General features: G+C 45.3%; 1 protein-coding gene across 1 annotated transcript; it reads right to left on the reverse strand.

The window, feature by feature from the left end:
* Nucleotides 1-1,231: 1,231 nt before the first annotated feature.
* On the reverse strand, nucleotides 1,232-13,793 carry LOC138368698 (putative uncharacterized protein DDB_G0290521). Its single transcript, XM_069331419.1, has 4 exons — nucleotides 13,554-13,793; nucleotides 9,332-9,450; nucleotides 6,742-6,831; nucleotides 1,232-1,661 (listed from the first exon to the last, which is right to left on the reverse strand). Exons 1-4 carry the CDS (start codon nucleotides 13,791-13,793, stop codon nucleotides 1,232-1,234), a joined length of 879 nt encoding a protein of 292 aa, XP_069187520.1.
* Between the last annotated feature and the right edge of the window lie 12,594 nt (nucleotides 13,794-26,387).

The raw sequence follows: 26,387 nt of genomic DNA on the forward strand, positions 1-26,387 counted from the left end.
TGGCAGGGTCTTGGTAGCCCTGGCTGGGTCTTGGTAGCCCTGGCAGGGTCTTGGTAGCCCTGGCTGGGTCTCGGTAGCCCTGGCAGGGTCTCGGTAGCCCTGTCATGGTCTCGGGAGGCCAGTAGTAACTGCCAGACCTCGTGTCACAACCCGCGGAACACATTAAATCAACACGTTAATAATTAATCATGTGATCAACGATCTTTTTAAGTCAGAGTCAGACAAATTCGTATTAATTATTTTGATATTTCAGTCTATGCGTCTGGTGTTGCTGCGTTACCTTCACATAACATCGGGCAGATGTGCATTCCTCATCGATCGTGGCTAGTTTTTGGCTCCTGGCCTTGCCTGGTCTGGCCGGACTTGGCCTGGCCTTGTCTGGCCGGACTTGGCCTGGCCTTGTCTGGCCGGACTTGGGCTGGCCTGGCGTGGGCTGGCCTGGCCTGGCCTGGTGTGGCTTGCCTGGCGACGTCTGGATTACATAGTGGCAGAAGGTGACGATGTCTGTCAGTGTTAGCGAGGCGTGATCATGGTAATATTTACAACAGCCATCATAATAACACATTGAGTTGTAGAGACCTGTAGCAACACTGATCTCGTTTTAAAAGCTGTTAGGTAGCTTGTGAATGTGTGTGTGTTATCCCGAGTCTGTTATGTGTAACATGTCTATTGTGTTTGTCGTGTCGATGTGTGGGGCCAAGTCTGGCTCGAATCGTACCGAACCTTCCCGAACCAACGTGTTGAAACTTTCCAGAATGTTCTCGGGGCTTTTAAAACGTTGCAGCATGTTTGAATCCCCCACCAGACATCCTCAGACCGTATCATCAGTTTCTTGAAAACTCTGAAACATTCTGTCAAACGTTGTCTGAATCTTTTGAAAAGAGATGAAGCCTCACCTGATGCTTCTGAACCCTTCAAAACAATTGTTTACTTCTTGTGGGTCTCCCGAGGCATTATCTGAAGCCTTGCATATACTCTGAAGTCTTCTAAGCATATTTGTTCTGCCTCGTAATTCATTTTCAACCCTTAAACCTGTATATTAAAGCACAGGGGCGTTCCTCGGCTCTTCCAAGACATCTCCCCGAACTCCGAAAGTTCTCTAAGCTGCCTTGATCCATATTCCGATACTTCGCATTTTCCTGCAACTCTGTCAGTATTTTCTGAACCATTTTATCCACTTTCAGTTTGTCTCATCTTTTGGGAGAAATGTTCCTTGGTGTTCGCTGCTATCTCATCTTGAGCCCGCCTCATGGGGCTCTGAGTCTGCCTCATGGGGCTCTGAGTCTGCTTCATGTGGCTCTGAGTCTGCCTCATGGGGCTCTGAGTCTGCCTCATGGGGCTCTGAGTCTGCCTTATGGGGCTGTGAGTCTGCCTCATGGGGCTCTGAGTCTGCCTCATGGGGCTCTGAGTCTGCCTCATGTGGCTCTGAGTCTGCCTCATGGGGCTCTGAGTCTGCCTCATGGGGCTCTGAGTCTGCCTCATGGGGCTCTGAGTCTGCCTCATGGGGCTCTGAGTCTGCCTCATGGGGCTCTGAGTCTGCCTCATGGGGCTCTGAGTCTGCCTCATGGGGCTCTGAGTCTGCCTCATGGAGCTCTGAGTCTGCCTCATGGGGCTCTGAGTCTGCCTCATGGGGCTCTGAGTCTGCCTCATGTACTCTGAGTCTGCCTCAAGTAAATTAAATAATTATTGTATCACAATATATATTAATAAGCGTGATGACAGTAGCCTGAGTGAGAGGGGCGTGAGGGAGCGGCCGTCGCCACCACGGGCGTCAGTCAGGAGAGAAACCCGTTACACAGTTCTCTCCTCCACTACTGTTCTTGAGCGCAGTAGTTGACTCTCCTAACACGAACGGCTCTCGTCGCTAATGAGTTGAATTTGTTGCAAGAGTTTTAGTTAATTTATTATGCACCCCATACCCATCTTGTGGGCGTAGTGGGTTACAGAGGCACATAATGGGCTCAGGGACTGAACCTCACAATTGATTTAGGTAAGCAAGTTACAATCTTGATGAGCTAGTTATAAAATTCAGTTTAAGTCGTCAATCAATGGGTTCGAGATCGACCACAAATACAGTTTCTAAATTAAGCAACTGACATATGTGGAGAGCTAGTGTCACAATTGATATGTTTGTCCTGCACACCGCCCCCCATCCAGTGGGCAGCGGTGGATAGGTTACAATCACTTAGTTACTACCTACAGTTTGTAAACTGGGGATATTTGGATAAGGCTTCTGGTAGCAGATCATTTTAAATGAAATATTGACACATCGCTGGAACATTGGTTATAGAATTTTCTCTAAATTCACGTATCTTTTCGCACTCCATCACATAGTGACGGAGGGTGTGCGAATAATTTTGTTGACACAGTTTACATTTGGTCAGGTCTACATCAGCAGATAATGAGAATTCCCAGAGATACTTGTAACCGAGTCTAAGCCGAGCAGTAGTAACATCTAGAAGTCTGCTGATATTATTGGATGAACCATAGATGTGTGGCTCCTCTTGCATGATAGTATGATGATAGATGGAATTACTGGTGTTAATTTCACTTTGCCTCAGATCTACAAGATCTTGTTGAAGTTCTTGGTGTACTACTGCACTCAGACTGCTTATTGACAATCCACAAGGATATTAATAATGGTTACAGTCCATTTTATGTGGATTCCATCTCATGTTGGCCTCAGAATACATAATACAGCTGATTAGGTAGCCAAAAAATTTGCCTTTAAAGGTGACACAGAGGAATGAGGAACAAACATCGGACTGCCTATAAGTAGTATTGGAGCAGTATTACACCAAAGAACTTCAACAAAACCTTTCTTTAAGAATTCAGTGAATTTTAGATTGTTGTCTTGACTTCCTCACAGCATTTTTTGGACCAGAAATGGAGCTTTTCTGTTAAGTGTGGTGAGCAGTTCATGCCCCCAAGTGAAGCCTTTAGTGGGCGGGAGTTGTGGGGTGCACCCCCCCCCCAGCCACCCCCCAGCCACCCCCCAGCCATCCCCCCTAGCCACCTCCCCCCCAGCCACCTCCCCCCAGCCACCTCCAGCCATCCCCCCCAGCCACCTCCCCCCAGCCACCTCCCCCCCCAGCCACCTCCAGTCACCTCCAAACACATACCTTTTTTGTCCCTCTGAGAACCTCCTCAAGTTCTCAGTCTTGAGGAGAGCCTTTTATGGCTCACTATTGTGCCTCCTTCCACCCTCCCTATTGTCTCCTCCTCCTCCACCCCCTCTCACGCACCTCCACCTCCTCCCCCCCTCATCTCTCCCCCCCCCCCTACCACTCCTCTTGCAGGAAATACCATCTTCTGAAGAGGAGACTCGGTTAGTTGTGGTGTGTGTGTGTGTGTTTGTGTGTGTGTGTGTGTGTGTGTGTGTGTGTGTGTGTGTGTGTGTGTGTGTGTGTGTGTGTGTGTGTGTGTGTTTGTGTGTGTGTGTGTGTGTGTGAATATTTACTATTTGAATCTCCAGAATCAAGCTATTAGCTCTTGGACCCCGCCTTTCTAACTTATTTATTTTTTCTCTATTATGTCTACTGCATATATTTCTCTCTAACACACACACATACACACACAAAACGATATAGAAACGTTTGGCGAAACGTTTCTAGGCGTCAGACCATAAATAAAGTGTGAAAACGAACTTTGGAGAGTTAATTTTTCAACTACCCTCGACAGTGAAGAAAAAACAGAAGTAATATAGAGAAGATTTGTATTAGAATCATCAATATTACCCTTTTGGTCATATTCAACAACATGTCTATTAATATACACACATTTCCATAAAGCAGTATGAAGTTTATTACCACTTCTGGCATTTGCACAACATATATTCACAGCCAGATATACACACATATATACAGCGCGAGATATACACACATATCACACTCGCAACACCAAGGATTATCACCACCTGTAATAAACATACACCACGCACATACGTATACACAAACATACATACATTAGCTGCCAGGATTACTGGCACTCTCCAGCGGCACTAAACTATGACAAAGGATACAAAGGCAACTATGACAAAGGCTTCTAGTAGGTCTATATACAACCTGTACACACTGTATAGATCTGGGTAAATTATGTAAGTCATATTCACGGAGAGAGAGAGAGAGAGAGAGAGAGAGAGAGAGAGAGAGAGAGAGAGAGAGAGAGAGAGAGAGAGAGAGAGAGAGAGAGAGAGGGAGAGAGAGAGAGAGAGGGAGAGAGAGAGAGAGAGGGAGAGAGAGAGAGAGAGAGAGAGAGAGAGAGAGAGAGAGAGGGAGAGAGAGAGAGAGAGAGAGAGAGAGAGAGAGAGGGAGAGAGAGAGAGAGAGAGGGAGAGAAAGAGGGAGAGAGAGAGAGAGGGAGAGAGAGAGAGAGAGAGAGAGAGAGACTATGACAAAGTCTGGGGTGTGAGTTTTCATTTATATATATATATATATATATATATATATATATATATATATATATATATATATATATATATATATATATATATATATCACAGATTGTTTGTGATGTCCGTCTATATATATTTTCCGTATGTAAATTATTATGTATCTCTCCCGCCGGCGCTCAAGAGAATAAAGATTTACTTTTGAGCCGGTCCCAGTAATTTAGATGGTTTACTGAGTGGATTCTAGCAGTGAAGGATTTCTGCAGGAGGCTGGAATTGTGTACACAGAAACTAAGAGAGAGACACAGAGAAGCAGTACGAGAATGACATTGCCTACAAGGCTAAGTCGCAGCCTAACCTGTGCTGTAGTGGGGGAATTACACCTCTCCGACCATGTTACTCTAAATTAATTTCAAGAAAAAGGAATTATATGGGCATCAATTAATTTGATAAAATTATACCAAATTAACTAACTGAAAATTATATAAATTATCAAGACAACAAATTAAGTGATTACTCAGGAAACCAACTCAAATTAATGTCACAGAGTTGACCAATTAGTGTGGACGTGCTCTAGTAATTTGCTGGTAGGGAAGGTCACCCACAAGGTCACATCACTGCTCTTGTCCACCCGTCGAGAGGTACACATTTATAATTTATAGTAAATTGAGCAATATAATTATGGCAGCGAAATCACTGGTTCGTATCAGCGCTTCCAATTTCACAATCAACCAAAAAATTAGCCTAATGAATAAATGAATATTATTATTTTTTTGAAAGATTTATCTACACTACAGAAATTGTTCCAGTTATTTATATAAATATAAATCACTGCTCAGGATTAATTGACTTAAAAAGTCTGGGGTAAAGAGCGCATGTTGTAACCAGACCCTGAAATTAACCGTTAAATAACATAGGCGCATCAATTAACCTCCATTAATAATGTCGTAAATCATCAGCATACTGTTGCTGAGACTAGTTCACCTAGCTAGTACCGTTTACAGTACTTGTTATAGATGTAGAGCGCTTCTAGCACTTAGAGTTCGGTTAGAAATTGTCTCCGGAACTGACTGAAGATTCTGGAACGACTTGGACGAATAACTCCTTAACATGAAGACACGCTGATAAAATTGGGAGCTATGCGGGTGGTGTACTCACCTAGTTGTGGTTGCTGGGGTTGAGCTCTAGCTCTTTGGTCCCGCCTCTCAATCGTCAATCAACTGATGTACAGATTCCTGAACCTACTGGGGTCTATCATATCTATATTTGAAACTGTGTATGGAGTCAGCCTCCACCACATCACTGCCTAATGCATTCCATCTGTTAACTACTCTGACACTGAAAAAATTATTTCTAATATCTCTGGGACTCATTTCGGTACTCAGCTTCCACGGTCAGAATTCGGCTCAAAAATCACGCTCAGGAGTCAAATTTCGGACATTTACGATATTTTGAAAACTGCAGGGGGGTTTGGGCAAAATATGACCCATCGCCGTTTTCAGTAATTGGCATATTTTCGGTGTAAAAAGTCGTAATTTGAAAATTAAATTAGGTGCAGAGAGTCAGATTCCACCTGTGTCTCCTTGTGCGTGTACCACCCGTGTTAAATATTCCATCCTTGTCTACCCTGTCAATTCCCCTGAGAATTTTGTATGTGGTGATCATGTCTCCCCCTAGCTCTTCTGTCTTCCAGCGACGTGAAGTGCATTTCACGTAGTCTGTCCTCATAACTCATGTCTCTTAGTTCTGGGACTAGCCTAGTGGCATACGTCTGAACTTTTTTCAGCTTCGTCTTGTGCTTGACAAGGTACGGGCTCAATGCTGGGGCCGCATACTCCAGAATTGGCCTTACATATGTGGTATACAAGGTTCTGAAGGATTCCTTACACAGGTTTCTGAAAGCAGTTCTGATGTTAGCCATGCCTCGCATAGGCTGCTGATGTTATTCTTTTGATGTGGGCTTCAGGAGACAGGTTTGGCGTGATATCAACTCCTAGATCCTTCTCTCTGTCCATTTCGTGAAGGACTTCATCTCCCATTCGGTATCCAGTGTCTGGCCTCCTAGTTCCTCCTCCTAGTTTCATTACCTTACATTTACTTGGGTCGAACTTTAGTAACCATTTGTCGGACACACACACACACACACACACACACACACACACACACACACACACACACACACACACACACACACACACACACACACACACACACACACACACCAGCCATCGATCTGGGAGTCCTTCGAGTACTAAGCTTTAAGACGGACTCATTCCCTTTTGGTCTCAGAAACTTGTTTCAGCAAGAGACAGCCATACCAGCTGAGGCCCCAAGGTCGAAAACCACACTTACCTGCCCGGCGGCCTCACCTGTTCCCTCCTGGTCGTGGGCGCCCAGGCTGCTCTCTGAATAACAGCAACTTTGATGAACAAGGTGAAGTAACTATCGGCATTATGGCCTATTTCAGTATAAAAGTTGCCAGTCTTGGGGGTGTTAGTGCTCTGTGTGACCTGTGTGTACTTGCCTGATTGTGCTTACTGGGGAGGGGTTGAGCTCTGGCTCTCTGGTCCCGCCTCTCAACTGTCAGTCAACTGGTGTACAGGTTCCTGTGTGTGTGTGTGTGTGTGTGTGTGTGTGTGTGTGTGTGTGTGTGTGTGTGTGTGTGTGTGTGTGTGTGTGTGTGTGTGTGTGTGTGTGTTTACTATTTGTATTTGCTATTTGTGTCTGCAGAGTCGAGCTTTTAGCTCTTGGACCCCGCCTTTCTAACCAATCTATTTTTCCTCTATTATGTCTTCTTCATATATTTGTAACACACACATACACCCCCCCCTCCCAGGAAGCAGCCCGTAACACCTGTCTAACTCCCAGGTACCTATTTACTGCTAGGTGAACAGGGACATCAGGGTAAAATAAACTGATCATTTGTTTCTGCCTCTGCCGAGAATTTAATCCGTACTAAGTTAAACACAAGACAAAGAGAAGATTCAGAGGTATGCCACCAGACTAGTCCCAGAACGGAGAGTTATGAGCTACGAGGAAAAGCTAAGGGAGCTGAACCTCACGTCCCTGGAAAACAGAAGAGTAAGGGGAGACATGATAACCACCTATAAAATTCTCAGGGGAATTGACAGGGTGGACAAAGACAAACTCTTCAGCACATGTGGGATACGAACAAGGGGACACAGGAGGAAACTTAGTACCCAAATGAGCCACAGGGACATTAGAAATATCTTTTTTCAGTGTCAGAGTAGTTAATAATTGGAATGCATTAGGTAGTGATGTAGTGGAGGCTGACTCCATACACAGTTTCAAATGTAGATATAATAGAGCCCAATAGGCTCAGGAACCTGTATACCAATCGATTGACAGTTGAAAGGCTGGACCAAAGAGCCAGAGCTCAACCCCCACAAGCACAACTAGGTGAGAACAAATAGGTGAGTACACACACACACACACACACACACACACACACACACACACACACACACACACACACACACACACACACACACACACACACACGCACAAAACAAGGACACCCAGAGTGCTTATCACCAAACACAAAACGAGGCCTAAGTCCAAGTCCACCATGAGACCAGGCTCAGAGCTGCACGATTCACCACGATAAACAACACATCATGTCGCTGGAAGAAGAACACTGATGCTGGACTTGACAAGGACATGAACACTAGGACACATGTGTCCCCTGATTCACCTGTATCACGTGTCGGACACGCCACACCAACACTTTATATTAATCAAGTGCTGTGTAATTTATTGAAGTGACGTGTATTGATGTATTTGTATCCTGTTGCAGGTATGTGGCTCGTATTCCTGCACGTGGTAGACTGTATACCCCAGGGAGTGTATATATATACTCCCCCAGGGAGTATGTATACCTCTGGGAGTATGTATACCCCTGGGGGTGAGTATACCTCTGAGTGGAATATGTCTTGGGAAACGAGTGCATCCCCGGGAGCCTTGCACTCTGCCATCCTCGTAGAGCCGCGTAAGTATGTATATTTGTATACGAGTCCCCATTTAAAATTTGTTTTGTGTATTGTGTACCTTGTGTATTTCATGAGTGTGTATTGTACCTTTGTGTATTTCATGAGTGTGTATAACCACACACATTCACTCGTCAGAAAATGTGCCAAGGAGTTAGGAATCAGTTATACACACGCTATTCACCATACACACAAAGAAGGACGTGATTGGTAAGGAAAGTTATACAACCGACCAATCACGAGCCCGGAGGAACCTGATTGGTGTGGTGGAAAGGTGTCAACCAATCACATCTACAGAAGACGAAAGCAGAGCGACTTCCAGTCTCCTGTGAGGGAGAAGCTGATTGGTTTACACACGGTGAGGGACAACCACTTCCATGCCGGGATTTGATTGGCGGAGAAATAGGGGCGAAGCACTAGCCTCCTTCCAGGAAGAATTTGATTGGCAGAGAGAGTCAACTTCGTTATGGGACATGTCGCTCTTGTCTCGTGGGGAAGGCAACAGCGAGGTGTCTAGGGTAAGAAAGGGTGAAGCATCCTTAGGGTAACAAGGCTGAGGCTTCTATAAGGTAAGAAGGGGGTAGGGAGATATTTCTAAGGAGGGTAGAGAGAGTGAGATGTCTCCATAGGTCGGTTGTCATCCGTACCACGTCCGGACAGATGGTTAGTAATGACAGAGTAGTGTGGAGACAGACAGCAGAGACGGCGTAAAGGCTAACTAGAGAGAGACAACTGCTGGAGAGGGACGAGGAGACAGCTTCGGGGAGTTTATACAACGCCAAACTTCCTTCCCAAACAACACGACAAGAGAGAAAACATCGTCTTCAACCACGGCGAAGTTTGTAAATGTCTGAGTGGCTCTTAGGTACTTTAATAAGTAGAACTTAAGAACATTATCACACATTTCATGTAAAGCAACATTTGAATATGTTTACCCCGGCCTAAAGTTCCCATCTAAAACAAACACATAATTAATCTTGAGGAAGTTCAGAAGTATGCGATAAGACTGCTGCCTAGAACTTATATTTGCTCTTACCTTGAGAGCTTCAGAGACCTGGGACAAATATGGGAGATAAGGTAACAAAGTATAAGATATTAAATGGGGGGAATTGATAGTGGACAGAGAGCCAATGTTGGAAATTCTAAACGTTAGCAACAGAGGACACAGGTGGAAGGTGGAGGCGCAGATGAGCCTTTGGAATGTCGAGAAAGTGTTCACCTGTGTAACAGCCACAGGTGGTGGTGGTGGTGGCGCATAGAGCGTCACAACACGGTGCAGTGGGCCTCTTAACACTGTTTAAACCACTGTTTTGGACAATTGCATTATGCAACCATCAGTGACGTCACATTGAAGTATGTTGCAAGAGGTAATATTGGAGCCAGGAGAGGGGCCACCAACAAGCACATGACACCTGAGGGTTGTAAACCAATCAGCGTGACGGTGACGTCATGCTCGTTATAATGACGTCACTCACTCAAGGAGGGGGAGAGGGGGTATTTAAGCCGGTGTCTGGAAGATGGAGGCGTCAGTCAACTGGTTGGTTAAGGCTCCGGTTGGCATATATGAGTTTAGAAAGACTGACGGTGGCAGAGTCATGTGGACGCCTGCGGCCGCATGGAGAGCAGCTTGTATAGTAGTGTTATAGTGCTTAGTAGTGCTATAGTGCACAGTTAGGTTATAGTGCACAGTTAGGTTATAGTGCTCAGTAGTGTTATAGTTACTGCTTACAAATAACCTATGAGGTGAAGTGTGCAGAGCTACGTTTGAGCCGGTGATTGAGTGGATATATATAAGCTGTCACTGCTGATGAATACATTACCCGTGGGATAATCTGGTAATAAGAGGCCACCTGCAGGTTAGTTCAGCTTAGTGGCATTAAAGGCAGGCTACTACTGGGTGAAAGTCTACGGGGCAGACCAGCCACATTTGACTAACTCGTCCAAGCAGACTGTGATGAGAACTTGAAGACGATTTACTCAGTGATGAGATAATTTTCTGGTGTTTCTCTTGGTTGATATTTTGTTTGTTAGTGGCTATGTTGTTAGTGACTATGTTAATTGTTAGTGGCTATGTTGTTTGTTAGTGTTAATGTTGTGATATACGCACACAGCCGGGGGAGCCGGTCGGCCGAGCAGACAGCACGCTGGACTTGTGATCCTGTGGTCCTGGGTTCGATCCCAGGCGCCGGCGAGAAACAATGGGCAGAGTTTCTTTCACCCTATGTCCCTGTTACCTAGCAGTAAAATAGGTACCTGGGTGTTAGTCAGTTGTCACGGGCTGCTTCCTGGGGGTGGAGGCCTGGTCGAGGACCGGGCCGCGGGGACACTAAAGCCCCGAAATCATCTCAAGATAACCTCTCAAGATAACACAAGGACGTACATCTTGCCTTGCACACTTTCTTACAAAAATGATCTTTGAAGGAAACATAAATGTCTCAAGTCAAGGTATAATTATTTTAGTGAACTTGTGGACCATGTCATAACTCTTTCACCCAATATTATTATTGACATATCTAATACGCATGGAGTAAATAAGAGGTTAAGTCGGCGAGTGACATCAGTATTTATACTGAATATTGCGTATATGTGCATATTAGGGCCACAGCCTGAATGATACCAGCGTCCTCGACCCCGGGGGTGGCACGCCTCTGTGTCGTTAAGGACTACAGTAGCCTGCACGCTTGGCCATTATTGCTTGGCTTTATCATAATATAAAATACGAATATTGTTCATAACGCGTTTTAAATAAAAGTCCACAACCATGTGTTCAATATTATCTCACTGTCGACATGTTTTGTCATGTGAGTAAGAAGTATTGTCGAGAAGAAGCTTGGCAACAATAAGGTTCCTTTGAGGTAATAATCCTAATAAAGTACTGGAGAGTTAGGAACATAATACAACAAATACAACACTATTAGAAGCTGGGAGGACCAGCGGGTCCGGCTGAGAACGTCAAGGTTGTGACCTGAGCCTCACTGGTGGTCTGAGGAAGACTATCAGGGTTGTGGAGTGGGATAATTCTCTTGAGGCGGGGGAGGGGACCTGTGTATATATAGCCATAACGGAGGCCTCAAGCCATTGACATCCAGGAATGGAGCAGCGGTGAAGGACCTGGAGTGGCCAGTTCCAGGAGAACCGTTGTTCTTGTCACAGTAATCAGTGTAGGGCAGCGTGTGGGACGAGGGGACACGTGTAGCCCGCCCCACCAGGGAGACAACTAAGGCTGGCGGGAGTGTGTTTACACACGGCGTCCAGAGATGTTCAATACCAGCGGCTCTAACATCTCTCCTTTCTCCCCCTCTTGCTCGCCTCAAACGCCAAGATTTCTCTGCACGTTTGCATGCAAAATCCCTCTCAGTGCCTCTTTCTCGAGCTCTCTGCGAAGGTCTCGCCATTCCCAGCGGGTCTTTTTGACGTCATGTTGTCTGTGGCGGCGACGGCGGGTCGTCGGGAGAACGTCGCCGCCGCCGGGAACTGTTTTGTAAATGTTGGGTCTGGCGGCGGCCGACGGCACCCCAGAGGGCAGCACTGTTGCCACCTCCCGCTCCTCTCTCCGGATAATGTTTTCATTTTGTTTACCTATTTACAGTCTCCTGCTTTAAACGGACGTTTGGACATTTTTGGTCTTCGACTGTTTATTAAAAACTTAATAAGTAAAAGTAAATGGTTTGAACGTCTATTACTATTTTTTTATATAGTAAAGATGTTAGAGGGGGAAATTTTTAGTGTTGGTATCAGTTTGTCGATTTTTCCCGCGTTGTTCCCCCTCTCAGCTGATGGCGGCAACCGCTTCTCTCACAACAAAGACGCCACGTCTTGCGCAACGCACTTAAGACATTTGACGGCGACGGCCTGCGTTCTCCGGCCTTTGTTTTCCGGGTAAAATGTCGATAACTTGAGGCAACTCAATTAACCAAGAAGAACCTGTGTACAAACATCTCTGAAGCTGCTTCCTTTGTGTGTTGTGCGCGTCCTAGTCTGCGTGTGCGTGTGCGTGTGTGTGTGTGTGTGTGTGTGTGTGTGTGTGTGTGTGTGTGTGTGTGTGTGTGTGTGTGTGTGTGTGTGTGTGTGTGTGTGTGTGTGTGAGTGAGAAGGCTAAGTGCTTTTGTCGCTATAACAACGAAAATGAGATTTGCAAAATGTGGTATGACTAAAATGTGTAAGATGTGCTGGGAGCGGCCGGCCCAACATACGGGTCATGGCGACGAGGGAGCCAGAATATTCCTGCACAATTTAATATGGCCTGTGAAATTACGTTATATTTTATTACGCTGTGTTATTTTGTTTGTACAAAAATAAAGAAACGCGCTGGCGTGAGGGAGTTATATTCCGTTCGTGTGAGAGGGCGGTGGCTCTCTCTCTCTCTCTCTCTCTCTCTCTCTCTCTCTCTCTCTCTCTCTCTCTCTCTCTCTCTCTCTCTCTCTCTCTCTCTCTCTCTCTCTCTCTCTCTCTCTCTCTCTCTCACTCTCTCTCTCTCTCTCTCTTTTCTTGTGTATCAGGTGCCCCTCCCACTTGTGACACAGAAGGCGCTGACACCACCCTGACACCACCCTGACACCACCCCTGACACCACCCCTGACACCACCCCTGACACCACCCCTGACACCACCCTGACACCACCCCTGACACCACCCTGACACCACCCCTGACACCACCCCTGACACCACCCTGACACCACCCTGACACCACCCCTGACACCACCCCTGACACCACCCTGACACCACCCCTGACACCACCCTGACACCACCCTGACACCACCCCAGACACCACCCCTGACACCACCCTGACACCACCCCTGACACCACCCCTGACACCACCCTGACACCACCCCTGACACCACCCCTGACACCACCCTGACACCACCCCTGACACCACCCCTGACACCACCCTGACACCACCCTGACACCACCCCAGACACCACCCCTGACGCACACCCTGACACCAGTATTTGCCCTCAACCTACAGGTGTTCCACTCTCTACCTAAACTTATCCCAAACCCTAATTATAATGCTCCCAAAGTGTACCTGTACCAAGGTGTTCCTGCCTGGGTACAGGTGTACCTGCCTGGATACTGGTGTACCTGCCTGGGTACAGGTGTACTTGCCTGGGTACAGGTGTATCTGTCCCCAGAGGCGCCTTTGACCTCACCACCAAACTTTACTAGAGAAAATAATAATCAGATAATCTTCGGGCAGTTTTTCCTCTTGTGGAGGCTGGCGGCGTGTTGAAGACGGTGGTGGTGGTGGTGATGATGGTGGTGATGATGGTGGTGATGATGGTGGTGATGGTAGTGATGGTGGTGATGATGGTGGTGATGGTGGTGAAGATGGTGGTGGTGGTGGTGATGGTGGTGGGGGCGGCTCCACTCTATCTGTGAGGCGAGTTATGGACAACATTTTTACTGGTGGGTCAAGATGACGGGGTGATGGTGATGGTGGTGGTGGTGGTGGTGATGGTAGTGGTGGTGATGGTGGTGGTGATGGTGGTGGTGGTGGTGGTGGTGATGGTAGTGGTGGTGATGGTGGTGGTGATGGTGGTGATGGTGGTGGTGGTGGTGAAATTCATGACCTCAATAACTATTTCTGAGGGGTCACCAAATGCATAAATGAATAATGTATAAACATACATGAATAACAGATGAGCGTGTTGTGGTTGTGACACAGAGATCCATCCCACCACCACAACCACAACCTCTTGTGTACAACCTGCCACTAGGCGGTAGGTAGCATACACACCCTCCTTAGTCAATTAACAAAATACAAAAGGTGATGAACTGTATACAACATTGTATACAAGTATGTGAAGTGAGGACAGGGAACTGGGATATTAGGACAGGGAACTGGGATATGAGGACAGGGAACTGGGATATTAGGACAGGGAACTGGGATATTAGGACAGGGAACTGGGATATGAGGACAGGGAACTGGGATATGAGGACAGGGAACTGGGATATGAGGACAGGGAACTGGGATATTAGGACAGGGAACTGGGATATTAGGACAGGGAATTGGGATATTAGGACAGGGAACTGGGATATTAGGACAGGGAACTGGGATATGAGGACAGGGAACTGGGATATGAGGACAGGGAACTGGGATATGAGGACAGGGAACTGGGATATTAGGACAGGGAACTGGGATATTAGGACAGGGAACTGGGATATGAGGACAGGGAACTGGGATATTAGAACAGGGAACTGGGATATTAGGACAGGGAACTGGGATATGAGGACAGGGAACTGGGATATGAGGACAGGGAAACTGGGATATGAGGACAGGGAACTGGGATATGAGGACAGGGAACTGGGATATGAGGACAGGGCACTGGGATATGAGGACAGGGAACTGGGATATGAGGACAGGGAACTGGGATATGAGGACAGGGAACTGGGATATGAGGACAGGGAACTGGGATGTGAGGACAGGGAACTGGGATATGAGGACAGGGAACTGGGATGTGAGGACAGGGAACTGGGATATGAGGACAGGGAACTGGGATATGAGGACAGGGAACTGGGATGTGAGGACAGGGAACTGGGATATGATTACAGGGAACTGGGATATGAGGACAGTAAACTGGGATATGATTACAGGGAACTGGGATATGAGGACAGTAAACTGGGATATGAGGACAGGGAACTGGATATTAGGACAGGGAACTGGGATATGAGGACAGTAAACTGGGATATGAGGACAGTAAACTGGGATATGAGGACAGGGAACTGGGATATTAGGACAGGGAACTGGGATATGAGGACAGTAAACTGGGATATGAGGACGAAACTGTCTACCCCCCCCCCCCCCCGTGGGGACCAAGTCTCCAGAAAGTTATAAAAACTGAACGTCAAAATTCTTTGTCAAGTATTTCTGTAAAATTGCAATTTATAGCTGGCAGGTGGGTGGCAGACAGTGGTCCTGGCAGGTGGGTGGCAGACAGTGGTCCTGGCAGGTGGGTGGCAGACAGTGGTCCTGGCAGGTGGGTGGCAGACAGTGGTCCTGGCAGGTGGGTGGCAGACAGTGGTCCTGGCAGGTGGGTGGCAGACAGTGGTCCTGGCAGGTGGGTGGCAGACAGTGGTCCTGGCAGGTGGGTGGCAGACAGTGGTCCTGGCAGGTGGGTGGCAGACAGTGGTCCTGGCAGGTGGGTGGCAGACAGTGGTCCTGGCAGGTGGGTGGCAGAGAGTGGTCCTGGCAGGTGGGTGGCAGACAGTGGTCCTGGCAGGTGGGTGGCAGAGAGTGGTCGTAGCAGGTGGGTGGCAGAGAGTGGTCCTGGCAGGTGGGTGGCAGACAGTGGTCCTGGCAGGTGGGTGGCAGACAGTGGTCCTGGCAGGTGGGTGGCAGACAGTGGTCCTGGCAGGTGGGTGGCAGACAGTGGTCCTGGCAGGTGGGTGGCAGACAGTGGTCCTGGCAGGTGGGTGGCAGACAGTGGCAGAGAGAATTGATTGATGAAGATTAAGCCACCCAAGAAGTGGCATGGGCATGAATACCCCATCCCAGAGAGAGGTGCCACTTCTGGCTTAAATAGAGACCAGTCAACCCGTCCTCCTAAAGTTTCCCCTACGTCAGGAAATGGTCGTACTAAAGTGCCGTTATCCTAACCATCCAGAGGATTCAAAACAGAAAACGGGACAGTACGTCAGTTTCGCGAGCCGCTATCATATTCTGGTACGACGATTTTTGATGTTAGAGAAAGGTCCCTGTTACCTGTGGCAGGTGTTTAATGACTGCCATCCCTCAGCACTCGTACGTGTATACTTGCTGGGGTATACTCTCCAATAGCATAACACGTAGGGTAACTTGGTTACCTTTGGTCCGCTCGAGTATAAGCAGAGGTGCAGGCTCCCGGAGGTACTTAGAGCCAGCTCTACTGACAAAGTTATCGTACCTTCACGCACTTCCGGGGAAGCCTCGTGAACGTCAATGTTTCTTTGCTAAAAAAAAAATATTGTCTTCTATTTATTACGATACTTAACATTTCAAAAAATATCGTAAATGGTTTTTCATGCTAAAAAGGAGAATTTGTTTCCGTCGTCTTCAAAAATATTGGGAGAGTTTGCGAGGCCACGACGACCTGTCGTGTGGTCGCCGCAATTGTTTACGCGTGACGTCACAGGAAGACATGGCGCCCACCGACCCAAAACATCGCGATATTTTCCCGCCAAAACTTCATCCACAATTTTTGTGGACTTGAAATTGTGAAATTGCTCCATTTTTTCTGCCAGAGGCCACGAGCGGCTTAACATTTCCAAGAAATCATAGTTGGGTCCTTATAATTTTGTACATAAATCCTTATAATTTTGTTCTCAGTTATCGTCCCTCATATTGTTATACTGATATAATCTGGTATTGCTTATTATATACAGTTTTATTAGGGAGAGAGTTAGCATATTCCCAGCGCACGGTTGAGCATGTTGGCACGTTTTCTTTCGCCTTATACATCTGTTCACCGACGAGTAAATAGGTACCCGGGAGTTAGGCAACTGTTGTGGGGTTGCATCCTGGGGAGGGTCAGCTGTTCTTTCGCGAAGACCTCCTTGTTAGAGTGAAATATTTATACATGCATGGGCTTCCTATCCCAGACAAAACTAATTATAGCTAATTATTTAATTTAAATGAGGCCTTATAGGCTAAGACCTGCGGTAGATGTGTGACCTGTGAGATGTTTTCTGTCCTCGAAAGAAACATCTGACACTTGACACATGTTTCTGACACTTGCCTCAACTCGTGCATGTTGTTGATCATCATTGTCACCGACAGTACAATTGTATAAGTAATCTTTTACCTACAATACAACAAAACATGTATTTGAAAAACAAATATATAATGAAGGGAGCAGAATGTGACCAGCAAGAGAGAGACGCGTTCACGACAGATCAACACCAACACTCTGAGAGCTGTTGGTGTATTATGTAAGCATCCCGTGGCTGCTTTGTCTCTCTGGAGGACGTGAGGAAGGTCTCTCTCTGGAGGACGTGAGGAAGGTCTCTCTCTGGAGGACGTGAGGAAGGTCTCTCTCTGGAGGACGTGAGGAAGGTCTCTGGAGGACACAAGGAAGGTCTCCGGAGGACACAAGGAAGGTCTCCGGAGGACGCAAGGAAGATCTCCGGAGGACCCAAGGAAGGTCTCCGGAGGACCCAAGGAAGGTCTCCGGAGGAGTACTCTAGAGTATTGGTATAAATGTTAAGCGGAAGAAAACGGGAAATATTCTAGGGCACACAAGGGTAAAAAGAGTGGAGAGAGACCAGAAGAAAAGTTCGCGGGCGAATATTACTGAAGAGTGACATTATCCCAGCGGCCTGGCTGGGACCATCCCACCTACGCTCATCCCGGGACACTGTCAGGGATAGCTCTTGGCGCGGGCGAGGAAGTGCAGCATTTCTGATGGTTTCTGTTCTGTATTAAAAAATTAAAACACTTTTTTGGTATTTCAATTACTGTATGGGCCAGGGACACCGTCAGGGGACAGGGGGTATGTGAATGTGATTTCTGTGTGTTTCCAACCCGTTCTCGCAAATTTAATAAGTCAATATTGACTTATTAGTTGCGTGCATAGGTGACATACTAAACATAATAGTTTCCCTTGAAAAGCTTCATAGAAAACACCGACCTTACCTAACCTACTTAGTATGTTAAAATAAGCATCTTATAGCTTCGTAATTACAATTGTTACTTAACCTATTATAGGTATAGGTTAGGTAATAATTGTAATTACGAAGCAATAAGATGCTTATCTTAACATACTAAGTAGGTTAGGTAAGGTCGGTGTTTTCTATGAAGCTTTTCAAGGGAAACTATTATGTTAAGTATGTCACCTATGCACATATTTAATAAGTCAATATTGACTTATTAAATTTGCGAGAACGGGTTGGTGTTTCACGTCAGGGTGGCCTGGTGGTTGAGTATGCGACTTGGTTATGCCAGGGTTACAGGTTCGATCCCTCCTATATAGTCAAAGGTGGAATTTCTCATTGTTAGGGTTAATATTATTATTGGTGTTGTTACAAGTGTTATGAGTGTGGTGGTGGTGGTGGTGGAGGGAGATGCTCAGGGTTCGTTACCCGCGGCCTGTATTCCGCGCCTGGGTTCCCCCGGAATAAAATACATAAATTAATTGAATATTCATGACTTTTATCTTCTCCCTATCTAAATTACCACTTTGTTATTTTTGCTTCTCCTGTGGTAGGCTGTGTTTTTTTGTATTATATCTGACTTTTGTCGCGCGCGTGTGTGTGTGTTTGTGCGTGCGTGTGTGTGTGTGTGTGTGTGTGTGTGTGTGTGTGTGTGTGTGTGTGTGTGTGTGTGTGTGTGTGTTTGTACGTGTGTGTGTGTGTGTGTTTGTGCGTGTGTGAATATATATATATATATATATATATATATATATATATATATATATATATATATATATATATATATATATATATATATATATATATATATATATTGGTGTATACTGGCAGCAGGTTTTCTTTCAAACATGTTTCATTGAATATGACCGCATATTCTGTATTTATTATTTTCTGGTTTAGGGCTTCTATCCCTCTAACTATTTTCTTAGCATCAGGGCTTAATTGGAATAGGAGTTCTCCAAAACTCATTTTCGTACTTTTAAGGTGAAGAAAAGAAGTGATTTACTATAGAGTGTATTACACTTATTTGTATAATTTGCACGACGTTTCGAACCTCCATGGTTCATTCTCAAGTGAACAGATCTTACAATACTAGTTGATTTTATACCCGCATTAGGTCAGGTGATAATACAATGAAGGTGAAAACATGGGGGGATACATAAGGGATAAACATAGGGGCTGCAGAAGGCTTATTGGCCCATACGAGGCATCTCCTATCTAAACACAAAGATTAATCCAGTGTAATTGGCCTGTTATGTTGGACATTGTCTTCTGTGTTGGCATCGATATGTTCTTGTCTTGTCCTTACTCTCATGGTGGGTAGAGTAAATAGTTCCGTGATTTGGGTGTTCATGGTAGGTCGCTCTATTCTTATGTGAATTGCCTCAAGAATTTGTAATCTTCTTGAATCTTGGGTTTTGTCTATTATGCAAGTATTCTTGTTCAACATTTCTCTTGTTAGAGTAATGTCATGGGCTTGTCTCATGTGATTCCTAGGGGCACCAATCTGGTGCCCCTAGGAATCACATGAGATAAGCCCATGACATTACTCTAACAAGAGAAATGTTGAACAAGAATACTTGCATAATAGACAAAACCCAAGATTCAAGAAGATTACAAATTCTTGAGGCAATTCACATAAGAATAGAGCGACCTACCATGAACACCCAAATCACGGAACTATTTACTCTACCCACCATGAGAGTAAGGACAAGACAAGAACATATCGATGCCAACACAGAAGACAATGTCCAACATAACAGGCCAATTACACTGGATTAATCTTTGTGTTTAGATAGCAGATGCCTCGTATGGGCCAATAAGCCTTCTGCAGCCCCTATGTTTATCCCTTATGTATCCCCCCATGTTTTTCACCTTCATTGTATTATCACCTGACCTAATGCGGGTATAAAATCAACTAGTATTGTAAGATCTGTTCACTTGAGAATGAACCATGGAGGTTCGAAACGTCGTGCAAATTATACAAATAAGTGTAATACACTCTATAGTAAATCACTTCTTTTCTTCACCTTAAAAGTACGAAAATGAGTTTTGGAGAACTCCTATTCCAATTAAGCCCTGATGCTAAGAAAATAGTTAGAGGGATAGAAGCCCTAAACCAGAAAATAATAAATACAGAATATGCGGTCATATTCAATGAAACATATATATATATATATATATATATATATATATATATATATATATATATATATATATATATATATATTATATATATATATATATATATATATATATTATATATATATATATATATATATATATATATTATATATATATATATATATATATATATATATATATATATTGGTAGAAGTCTTTCTTTTAAACATATATCATTGAAAACGACAGAAACTTTTAGATTTATGGTTTTGGCGCAAATCTTCTCGATATTCCTTATATTTTTCTTCACTGAAGCAGCAAGATTAAGAACTAACTCTCCAAAGTTCATTTTTACATTTTATTTGGGTCTGACGCGTTTCGTAAGGTCTCTCCTCACATTCTCAAAGACAAATTCTACTGTGTTGTTTGTTGTTTTAGATTCAGCTACTCAGAACGAAATGTCCATGTAGCACGGGCTATGGTGAGCCCCGTAATTGAGGTTATTCGCGATAACCTTGTTACTGTGATACATTCTACTGTGTTAGCACCTGGTAATGTCCTCTAATGGTGAGGTGGTAGGTGACATGGATGAATGACATACATGGGGTACTAATGGGGGTATTAAATTAATGGCGGTATTAAATTAATGGGGTATTAATAGGGTAGTAAACTCTCAACTGTCAATCAACTATTACTAACTACTAAGTTTTTTTTTTATAAACTTTGTGTGTGTGTGTGTGTGTGTGTGTGTGTGTGTGTGTGTGTGTGTGTGTGTGTGTGTGTGTGTGTTCTGGTTCCACCCTGTTTAGCTAACTCTCGTCTGATGAAATGAATTCAGATCCTCCATAACTATATGGTGCTGGCCTCCACTGTCTCCTCCATGTATGGTGCTGGCCTCCACTGTCTCCTCCATGTATGGTGCTGGCCTCCACTGTCTCCTCCATGAATGGTGCTGGCCTCCACTGCCTCCTCCATGTATGGTGCTGGCCTCCACTGTCTCCTCCATGTATGGTGCTGGCCTCCACTGCCTCCTCCATGTATGGTGCTGGCCTCCACTGCCTCCTCCATGTATGGTGCTGGCCTCCACTGTCTCCTCCATGTATGGTGCTGGCCTCCACTGTCTCCTCCATGTATGGTGCTGGCCTCCACTGTCTCCTCCATGTATGGTGCTGGCCTCCACTGCCTCCTCCATGTATGGTGCTGGCCTCCACTGTCTCCTCCGTATATGGTGCTGGCCTCCACTGTCTCCTCCATGTATGGTGCTGGCCTCCACTGCCTCCTCCATGTATGGTGCTGGCCTCCACTGTCTCCTCCGTATATGGTGCTGGCCTCCACTGCCTCCTCCATGTATGGTGCTGGCCTCCACTGCCTCCTCCATGTATGGTGCTGGCCTCCACTGTCTCCTCCATGTATGGTGCTGGCCTCCACTGTCTCCTCCATGTATGGTGCTGGCCTCCACTGTCTCCTCCATGTATGGTGCTGGCCTCCACTGCCTCCTCCATGTATGGTGCTGGCCTCCACTGTCTCCTCCGTATATGGTGCTGGCCTCCACTGTCTCCTCCATGTATGGTGCTGGCCTCCACTGCCTCCTCCATGTATGGTGCTGGCCTCCACTGCCTCCTCCATGTATGGTGCTGGCCTCCACTGTCTCCTCCATGTATGGTGCTGGCCTCCACTGTCTCCTCCATGTATGGTGCTGGCCTCCACTGTCTCCTCCATGTATGGTGCTGGCCTCCACTGCCTCCTCCATGTATGGTGCTGGCCTCCACTGCCTCCTCCATGTATGGTGCTGGCCTCTACTGTCTCCTCCATGTATGGTGCTGGCCTCCACTGTCTCCTCCATGTATGGTGCTGGCCTCCACTGTCTCCTCCATGTATGGTGCTGGCCTCCACTGCCTCCTCCATGTATGGTGCTGGCCTCCACTGTCTCCTCCATGTATGGTGCTGGCCTCCACTGTCTCCTCCATGTATGGTGCTGGCCTCCACTGTCTCCTCCATGTATGGTGCTGGCCTCCACTGTCTCCTCCATGTATGGTGCTGGCCTCCACTGTCTCCTCCATGTATGGTGCTGGCCTCCACTGCCTCCTCCATGTATGGTGCTGGCCTCCACTGTCTCCTCCATGTATGGTGCTGGCCTCCACTGTCTCCTCCATGTATGGTGCTGGCCTCCACTGTCTCCTCCATGTATGGTGCTGGCCTCCACTGTCTCCTCCATGTATGGTGCTGGCCTCCACTCTTTCCTCCATGTTATATTAGTTAAATATCAGTGGTGAATTTATGTCTAGTTATCCATTGGTAAATTATGAATTATTTAAATTAATTTCGTACCTCTCGTTATTATCGTGTATTGTGTGTATTAGAATGGTGATAAATAAATAGTTGTATATCTAACCTTTAATCTTTTTGAACAAATAGTCATAGTTGACAGAAAAAATGTAGGTTTGCAACATGATTTTACGAGCATAATGTCATTCCGTAAATTGTTGAGTTATCCCTGCAAGGTCCGGCGCGTGTTTCAGTTCTCTATAATGCCTTGTCTAACCAAGCAGCCCCTGCAGTCAATACCAGAAGTCGGCTTCATTTATGGCAACTGATTCTGCTGTCTTACTCTTTTCATTTTATATTTTCCTCCTGCTGTATAATTGGATTTTTATTGGTAGATTATATATAAAGTTCGAGCTTTATTCACGTGTCCAGAGCAGCAGTAAGCTTTACTCAACAGTCGGAAACGCACTCGGCCATGTTGGGTCGGAAACTCACATTTTCTTTAAAACTTTAATTCTGTCATTCGCTTCGCTTTTGTTCAAAGCTCTCTCTCAGCCCTTCTGTTTAGCTTTCCCTCTGTCTTAGGAGGCTCCCATCTACACTAAATATTAGTGTTTCATTTTCGTGTGTCCGCCCCATCAGCTTATTCCCAATTATGTAATGTGATGATGTCCTTATATCGCGCATTGTGTTCACCGGAACTTGGACCAAAGACACCGCCCCAGCCTCGTAGCGCAGTAGGCTTCATCACGACCGCTTGGTCCTGAGCTGGGGTTTCTGACGCTGGGGCAAACGTTTGGGCACACTTCCTCACACTAGACGCCTCTGATGACCTAGCCGTCAATAATAGGCTGGGCGTTTGTTGACACTTGTGGTTCCGCGATTACTGTCCGCGATTCATTTGACAGATTTACCAAAATTATTGAAAATGTTTTAGAGTCTAAATGAATGTGGATTCCTTCTCATAATAGACTCTGGACGCATAAAAGTGTTGAATTAACCAAAATAAGTTAAAAAATAAATATCTGGTTGTTGGTAGGCCTGTTATTGTTCCAGCTGGTAGATGGTAGGCCTGTTATTGTTCCAGCTGGTTGTTGGTAGGCCTGTTATTGTTCCAGCTGGTTGTTGTAGGCCTGTTATTGTTCCAGCTGGTTGTTGGTAGGCCTGGTATTGTTCCAGCTGGTTGTTGGTAGGCCTGTTTGTTAGTCCCACAGGGAACTATTATTCAGGTGTCTACGCATTTAACCAACTCCGACAGGCCGTCCTCTCAAGTTGTTACAATGTCACAAAAATGATGTTCTAAATTGCTTGAACCTAACCTAACCGAAGCCCCAAGAATAGAAAACGGGACAGTCCGTCAATTTTGCTAGCCACTATGTTATTTAATAGATCGTATTTTGACGAAGGGGATTTTTACTTCAAAATACGATGTTTTATATTATTAGAGTCCTTCTCTATAGGTCCATGGGATACTAATATATTTCATGTTATGTCTACATTACTTTAATAATTACATTGTAATTATTAAATTGCCTAAAAATTAATGAGTAAATATGTTTTTGATAATGAAAGTTGGCGTGGCATCGTTACCCCCGCGTCTACCTCCCCACTTTCTTTGATGCTCCCATTTTCTATGAACGTGTATTTCAGGATTTTTGAATGTCAACTGTTTATATATATATATATATATATATATATATATATATATATATATATATATATATATATATATATATATATATATATATATATATATATATATATATATATATGTGTGTGTGTGTTAGTATATTTTGGTAGCAGACTTTCTTGTAAACATATATTATTAAATATGACCTAAAAAGTAAGATTAATAATTCTAACACGAATTTTCTCAATATTTCTTATGTTTCTTTTCACTGTCGATGGTAACTGAAAAATCAATACTCCAAAAATTCATTTTTATTTCTAGTCTGACGCGACACTTGAATTGCGTTTCGTAATAACTTATTACATTTTCAAAGACTTTAGTTTACACACAACTATAACCTGCAAACACTAAACAGACTTCTACTATGCTATAATTTAAACCTCATTTGGGTGAGGTGATATGTTACAGCAGTTTTGGATGAGGTGAACAAAACTTTCAACACAAGACAGAACACGAAACAATGGGTATAAATAGGGTAAATTAAAGGGAAGAATGGAAGTAACTGCAAAGGGCCTATTGGCCCATATTTTTTGATGCTTCTATATTGGTGCGGAGTCTTGAAGTGGGTAGAATATAGCTGTTCATTAATTGGCTGGTGATTGCTGGTGTTGACTTTTTGATGTGTAGTGCCTCGCAGATGTCAAGCCGCCTACTATTGCTGTATCTATCGATGATTTCTGTGTTGTTTGTTAAGACTTCTCTGGTGATGGTCTGGTTGTGGGAAGAGATTATATGTTCCTTAATGGAGCCCTGTTGCTTATGCATTGTTAACATAAGGTACTAAATACCACCTAAATACAACTTCCTCTCACACCCCTCCCCGTCTCTCTCTCTCTCTCTCTCTCTCTCTCGTCTCTCTCTCTCTCTCTCTCTCGTCTCTCTCTCTCTCTCTCTCTCTCTCTCTCTCTCTCTCTCTCTCTCTCTCTCTCTCTCTCTCTCTCTCTCTCTCTCTCTCTCTCTCTCTCTCTGACAGTGAGCGCATCTCGGTTCCTTTTTGGAAACTGAGGAATCCTCTTGATCATGGCCTGAACCCACCTTGATAAGGGTCTGAATCCCCGTCAGTCAGGTGTGTCGGGGCTCGTGGCAGGGTGAGGGCGGGATCCTCCTCCAGCTCCTGGCTATCAATTACAACACTGGTGGACGGTGTGTGGAGGAAGGTAGGAGAACTCCACCCTCTCATGTCTCCCTCTTTTGGTTGGGGGGAGGAATGAAATGGATAGGTGAAGGGAAGAATAGAAATGGGGAATACATTGAGAGTTATGAAAGCAGGCGGGCTGTCCGCCTTGCTGACACGTGGTGTGGGTGTTGGCAGCTAAGCTAAGCTTGTTCTCTCTTGTCAGGGAGCTGTGAGTGTGTGTGAGAGGTTTCTTCACATGTGTGTTTCAGCATCTATGAGTGTCTATAGATGAATACTGCGTAGCATCTGGTACACTCCGATGCTTCCACACGTTTTGATGTTCTGTTTAAGTCTCCCCTTACTCCGCGTTTTCTGCCTTCCCTCTCCCCCCCCCCCCACACCTGCCCAACCCCCCCACCCTATCGACCTATTGTGCCTATTTATCTTTCCCTCTTTTACTCTTATAAATTAAACTTAAAATTGAATTAACTTGGTGCATCCGTTTTCTTTTGTACCGCCTCTGCTTTTTCAATCATACTGGTCTCAATGTAGTTTTCAGCGTGTGGATTTTTTTTCACTGTCGGGGCGAAATTTCTGGAATTTCATTTTATGGATAATGACGAAATTTTTTTGCGAAAGTTTTTTCATTTGTGTTGACTATGACCAGAGGGGAAAATATTTTTACTTCAGGTGAATTTTTTTTTTATGTGCGGAGGCGTGTGTATTGACCTAATTGGGCTTGCCGGGGGTTGAGCTTCAGCTCTTTAGTCCCGCCTCTCAACTGTCAATCAAGTCTAATACAGTTCGTGAGCCTATTGTGTGTGTGTGTGTGTGTGTGTGTGTGTGTGTGTGTGTGTGTGTACGTGTGTTTACTATTTGTGCCTGTAGGATCGATCTATTAGCTCTTGGACCCCGCCTTTCTAACCTATGTATTTTTCTTCTATTGTGTCCGCTACATATATTGTGTGTGTGTGTGTGTACTCACCTAGTTGTGCTTGCGGGGTTGAGCTCTGGCTCTTTGGTCCCGCCTCTCAACCGTCAATCAACAGGTGCACAGATGTGTGTGTGTGTGTGTGTGTGTGTGTGTGTGTGTGTGTGTGTGTGTGTGTGTGTGTGTGTGTGTGTGCGTGCGTGCGTGTGTGTGTGCGTGCGGGGGCACTGACCTCGCTGGT

The sequence above is a fragment of the Procambarus clarkii genome, chromosome 26 (assembly GCF_040958095.1).
Source record: "Procambarus clarkii isolate CNS0578487 chromosome 26, FALCON_Pclarkii_2.0, whole genome shotgun sequence".
In the NCBI taxonomy this organism is placed as follows: Eukaryota; Metazoa; Arthropoda; class Malacostraca; order Decapoda; family Cambaridae; genus Procambarus; species Procambarus clarkii.

Excerpts from the sequence above, each read along its gene's own strand:
- LOC138368698 (XM_069331419.1), bottom strand. The coding sequence starts at position 13,793 with ATGTTGTCCATAACTCGCCTCACAGATAGAGTGGAGCCGCCCCCACCA. Across the intron at positions 9,451-13,553 it reads TTATTATTTTCTCTAGTAAA|GTCTCTGAAGCTCTCAAGGT; the intron begins GTTTGGTGGTGA and ends TATTTGTCCCAG. Across the intron at positions 6,832-9,331 it reads GATGGGAACTTTAGGCCGGG|TTACTTCACCTTGTTCATCA; the intron begins GTAAACATATTC and ends TAATGCCGATAG.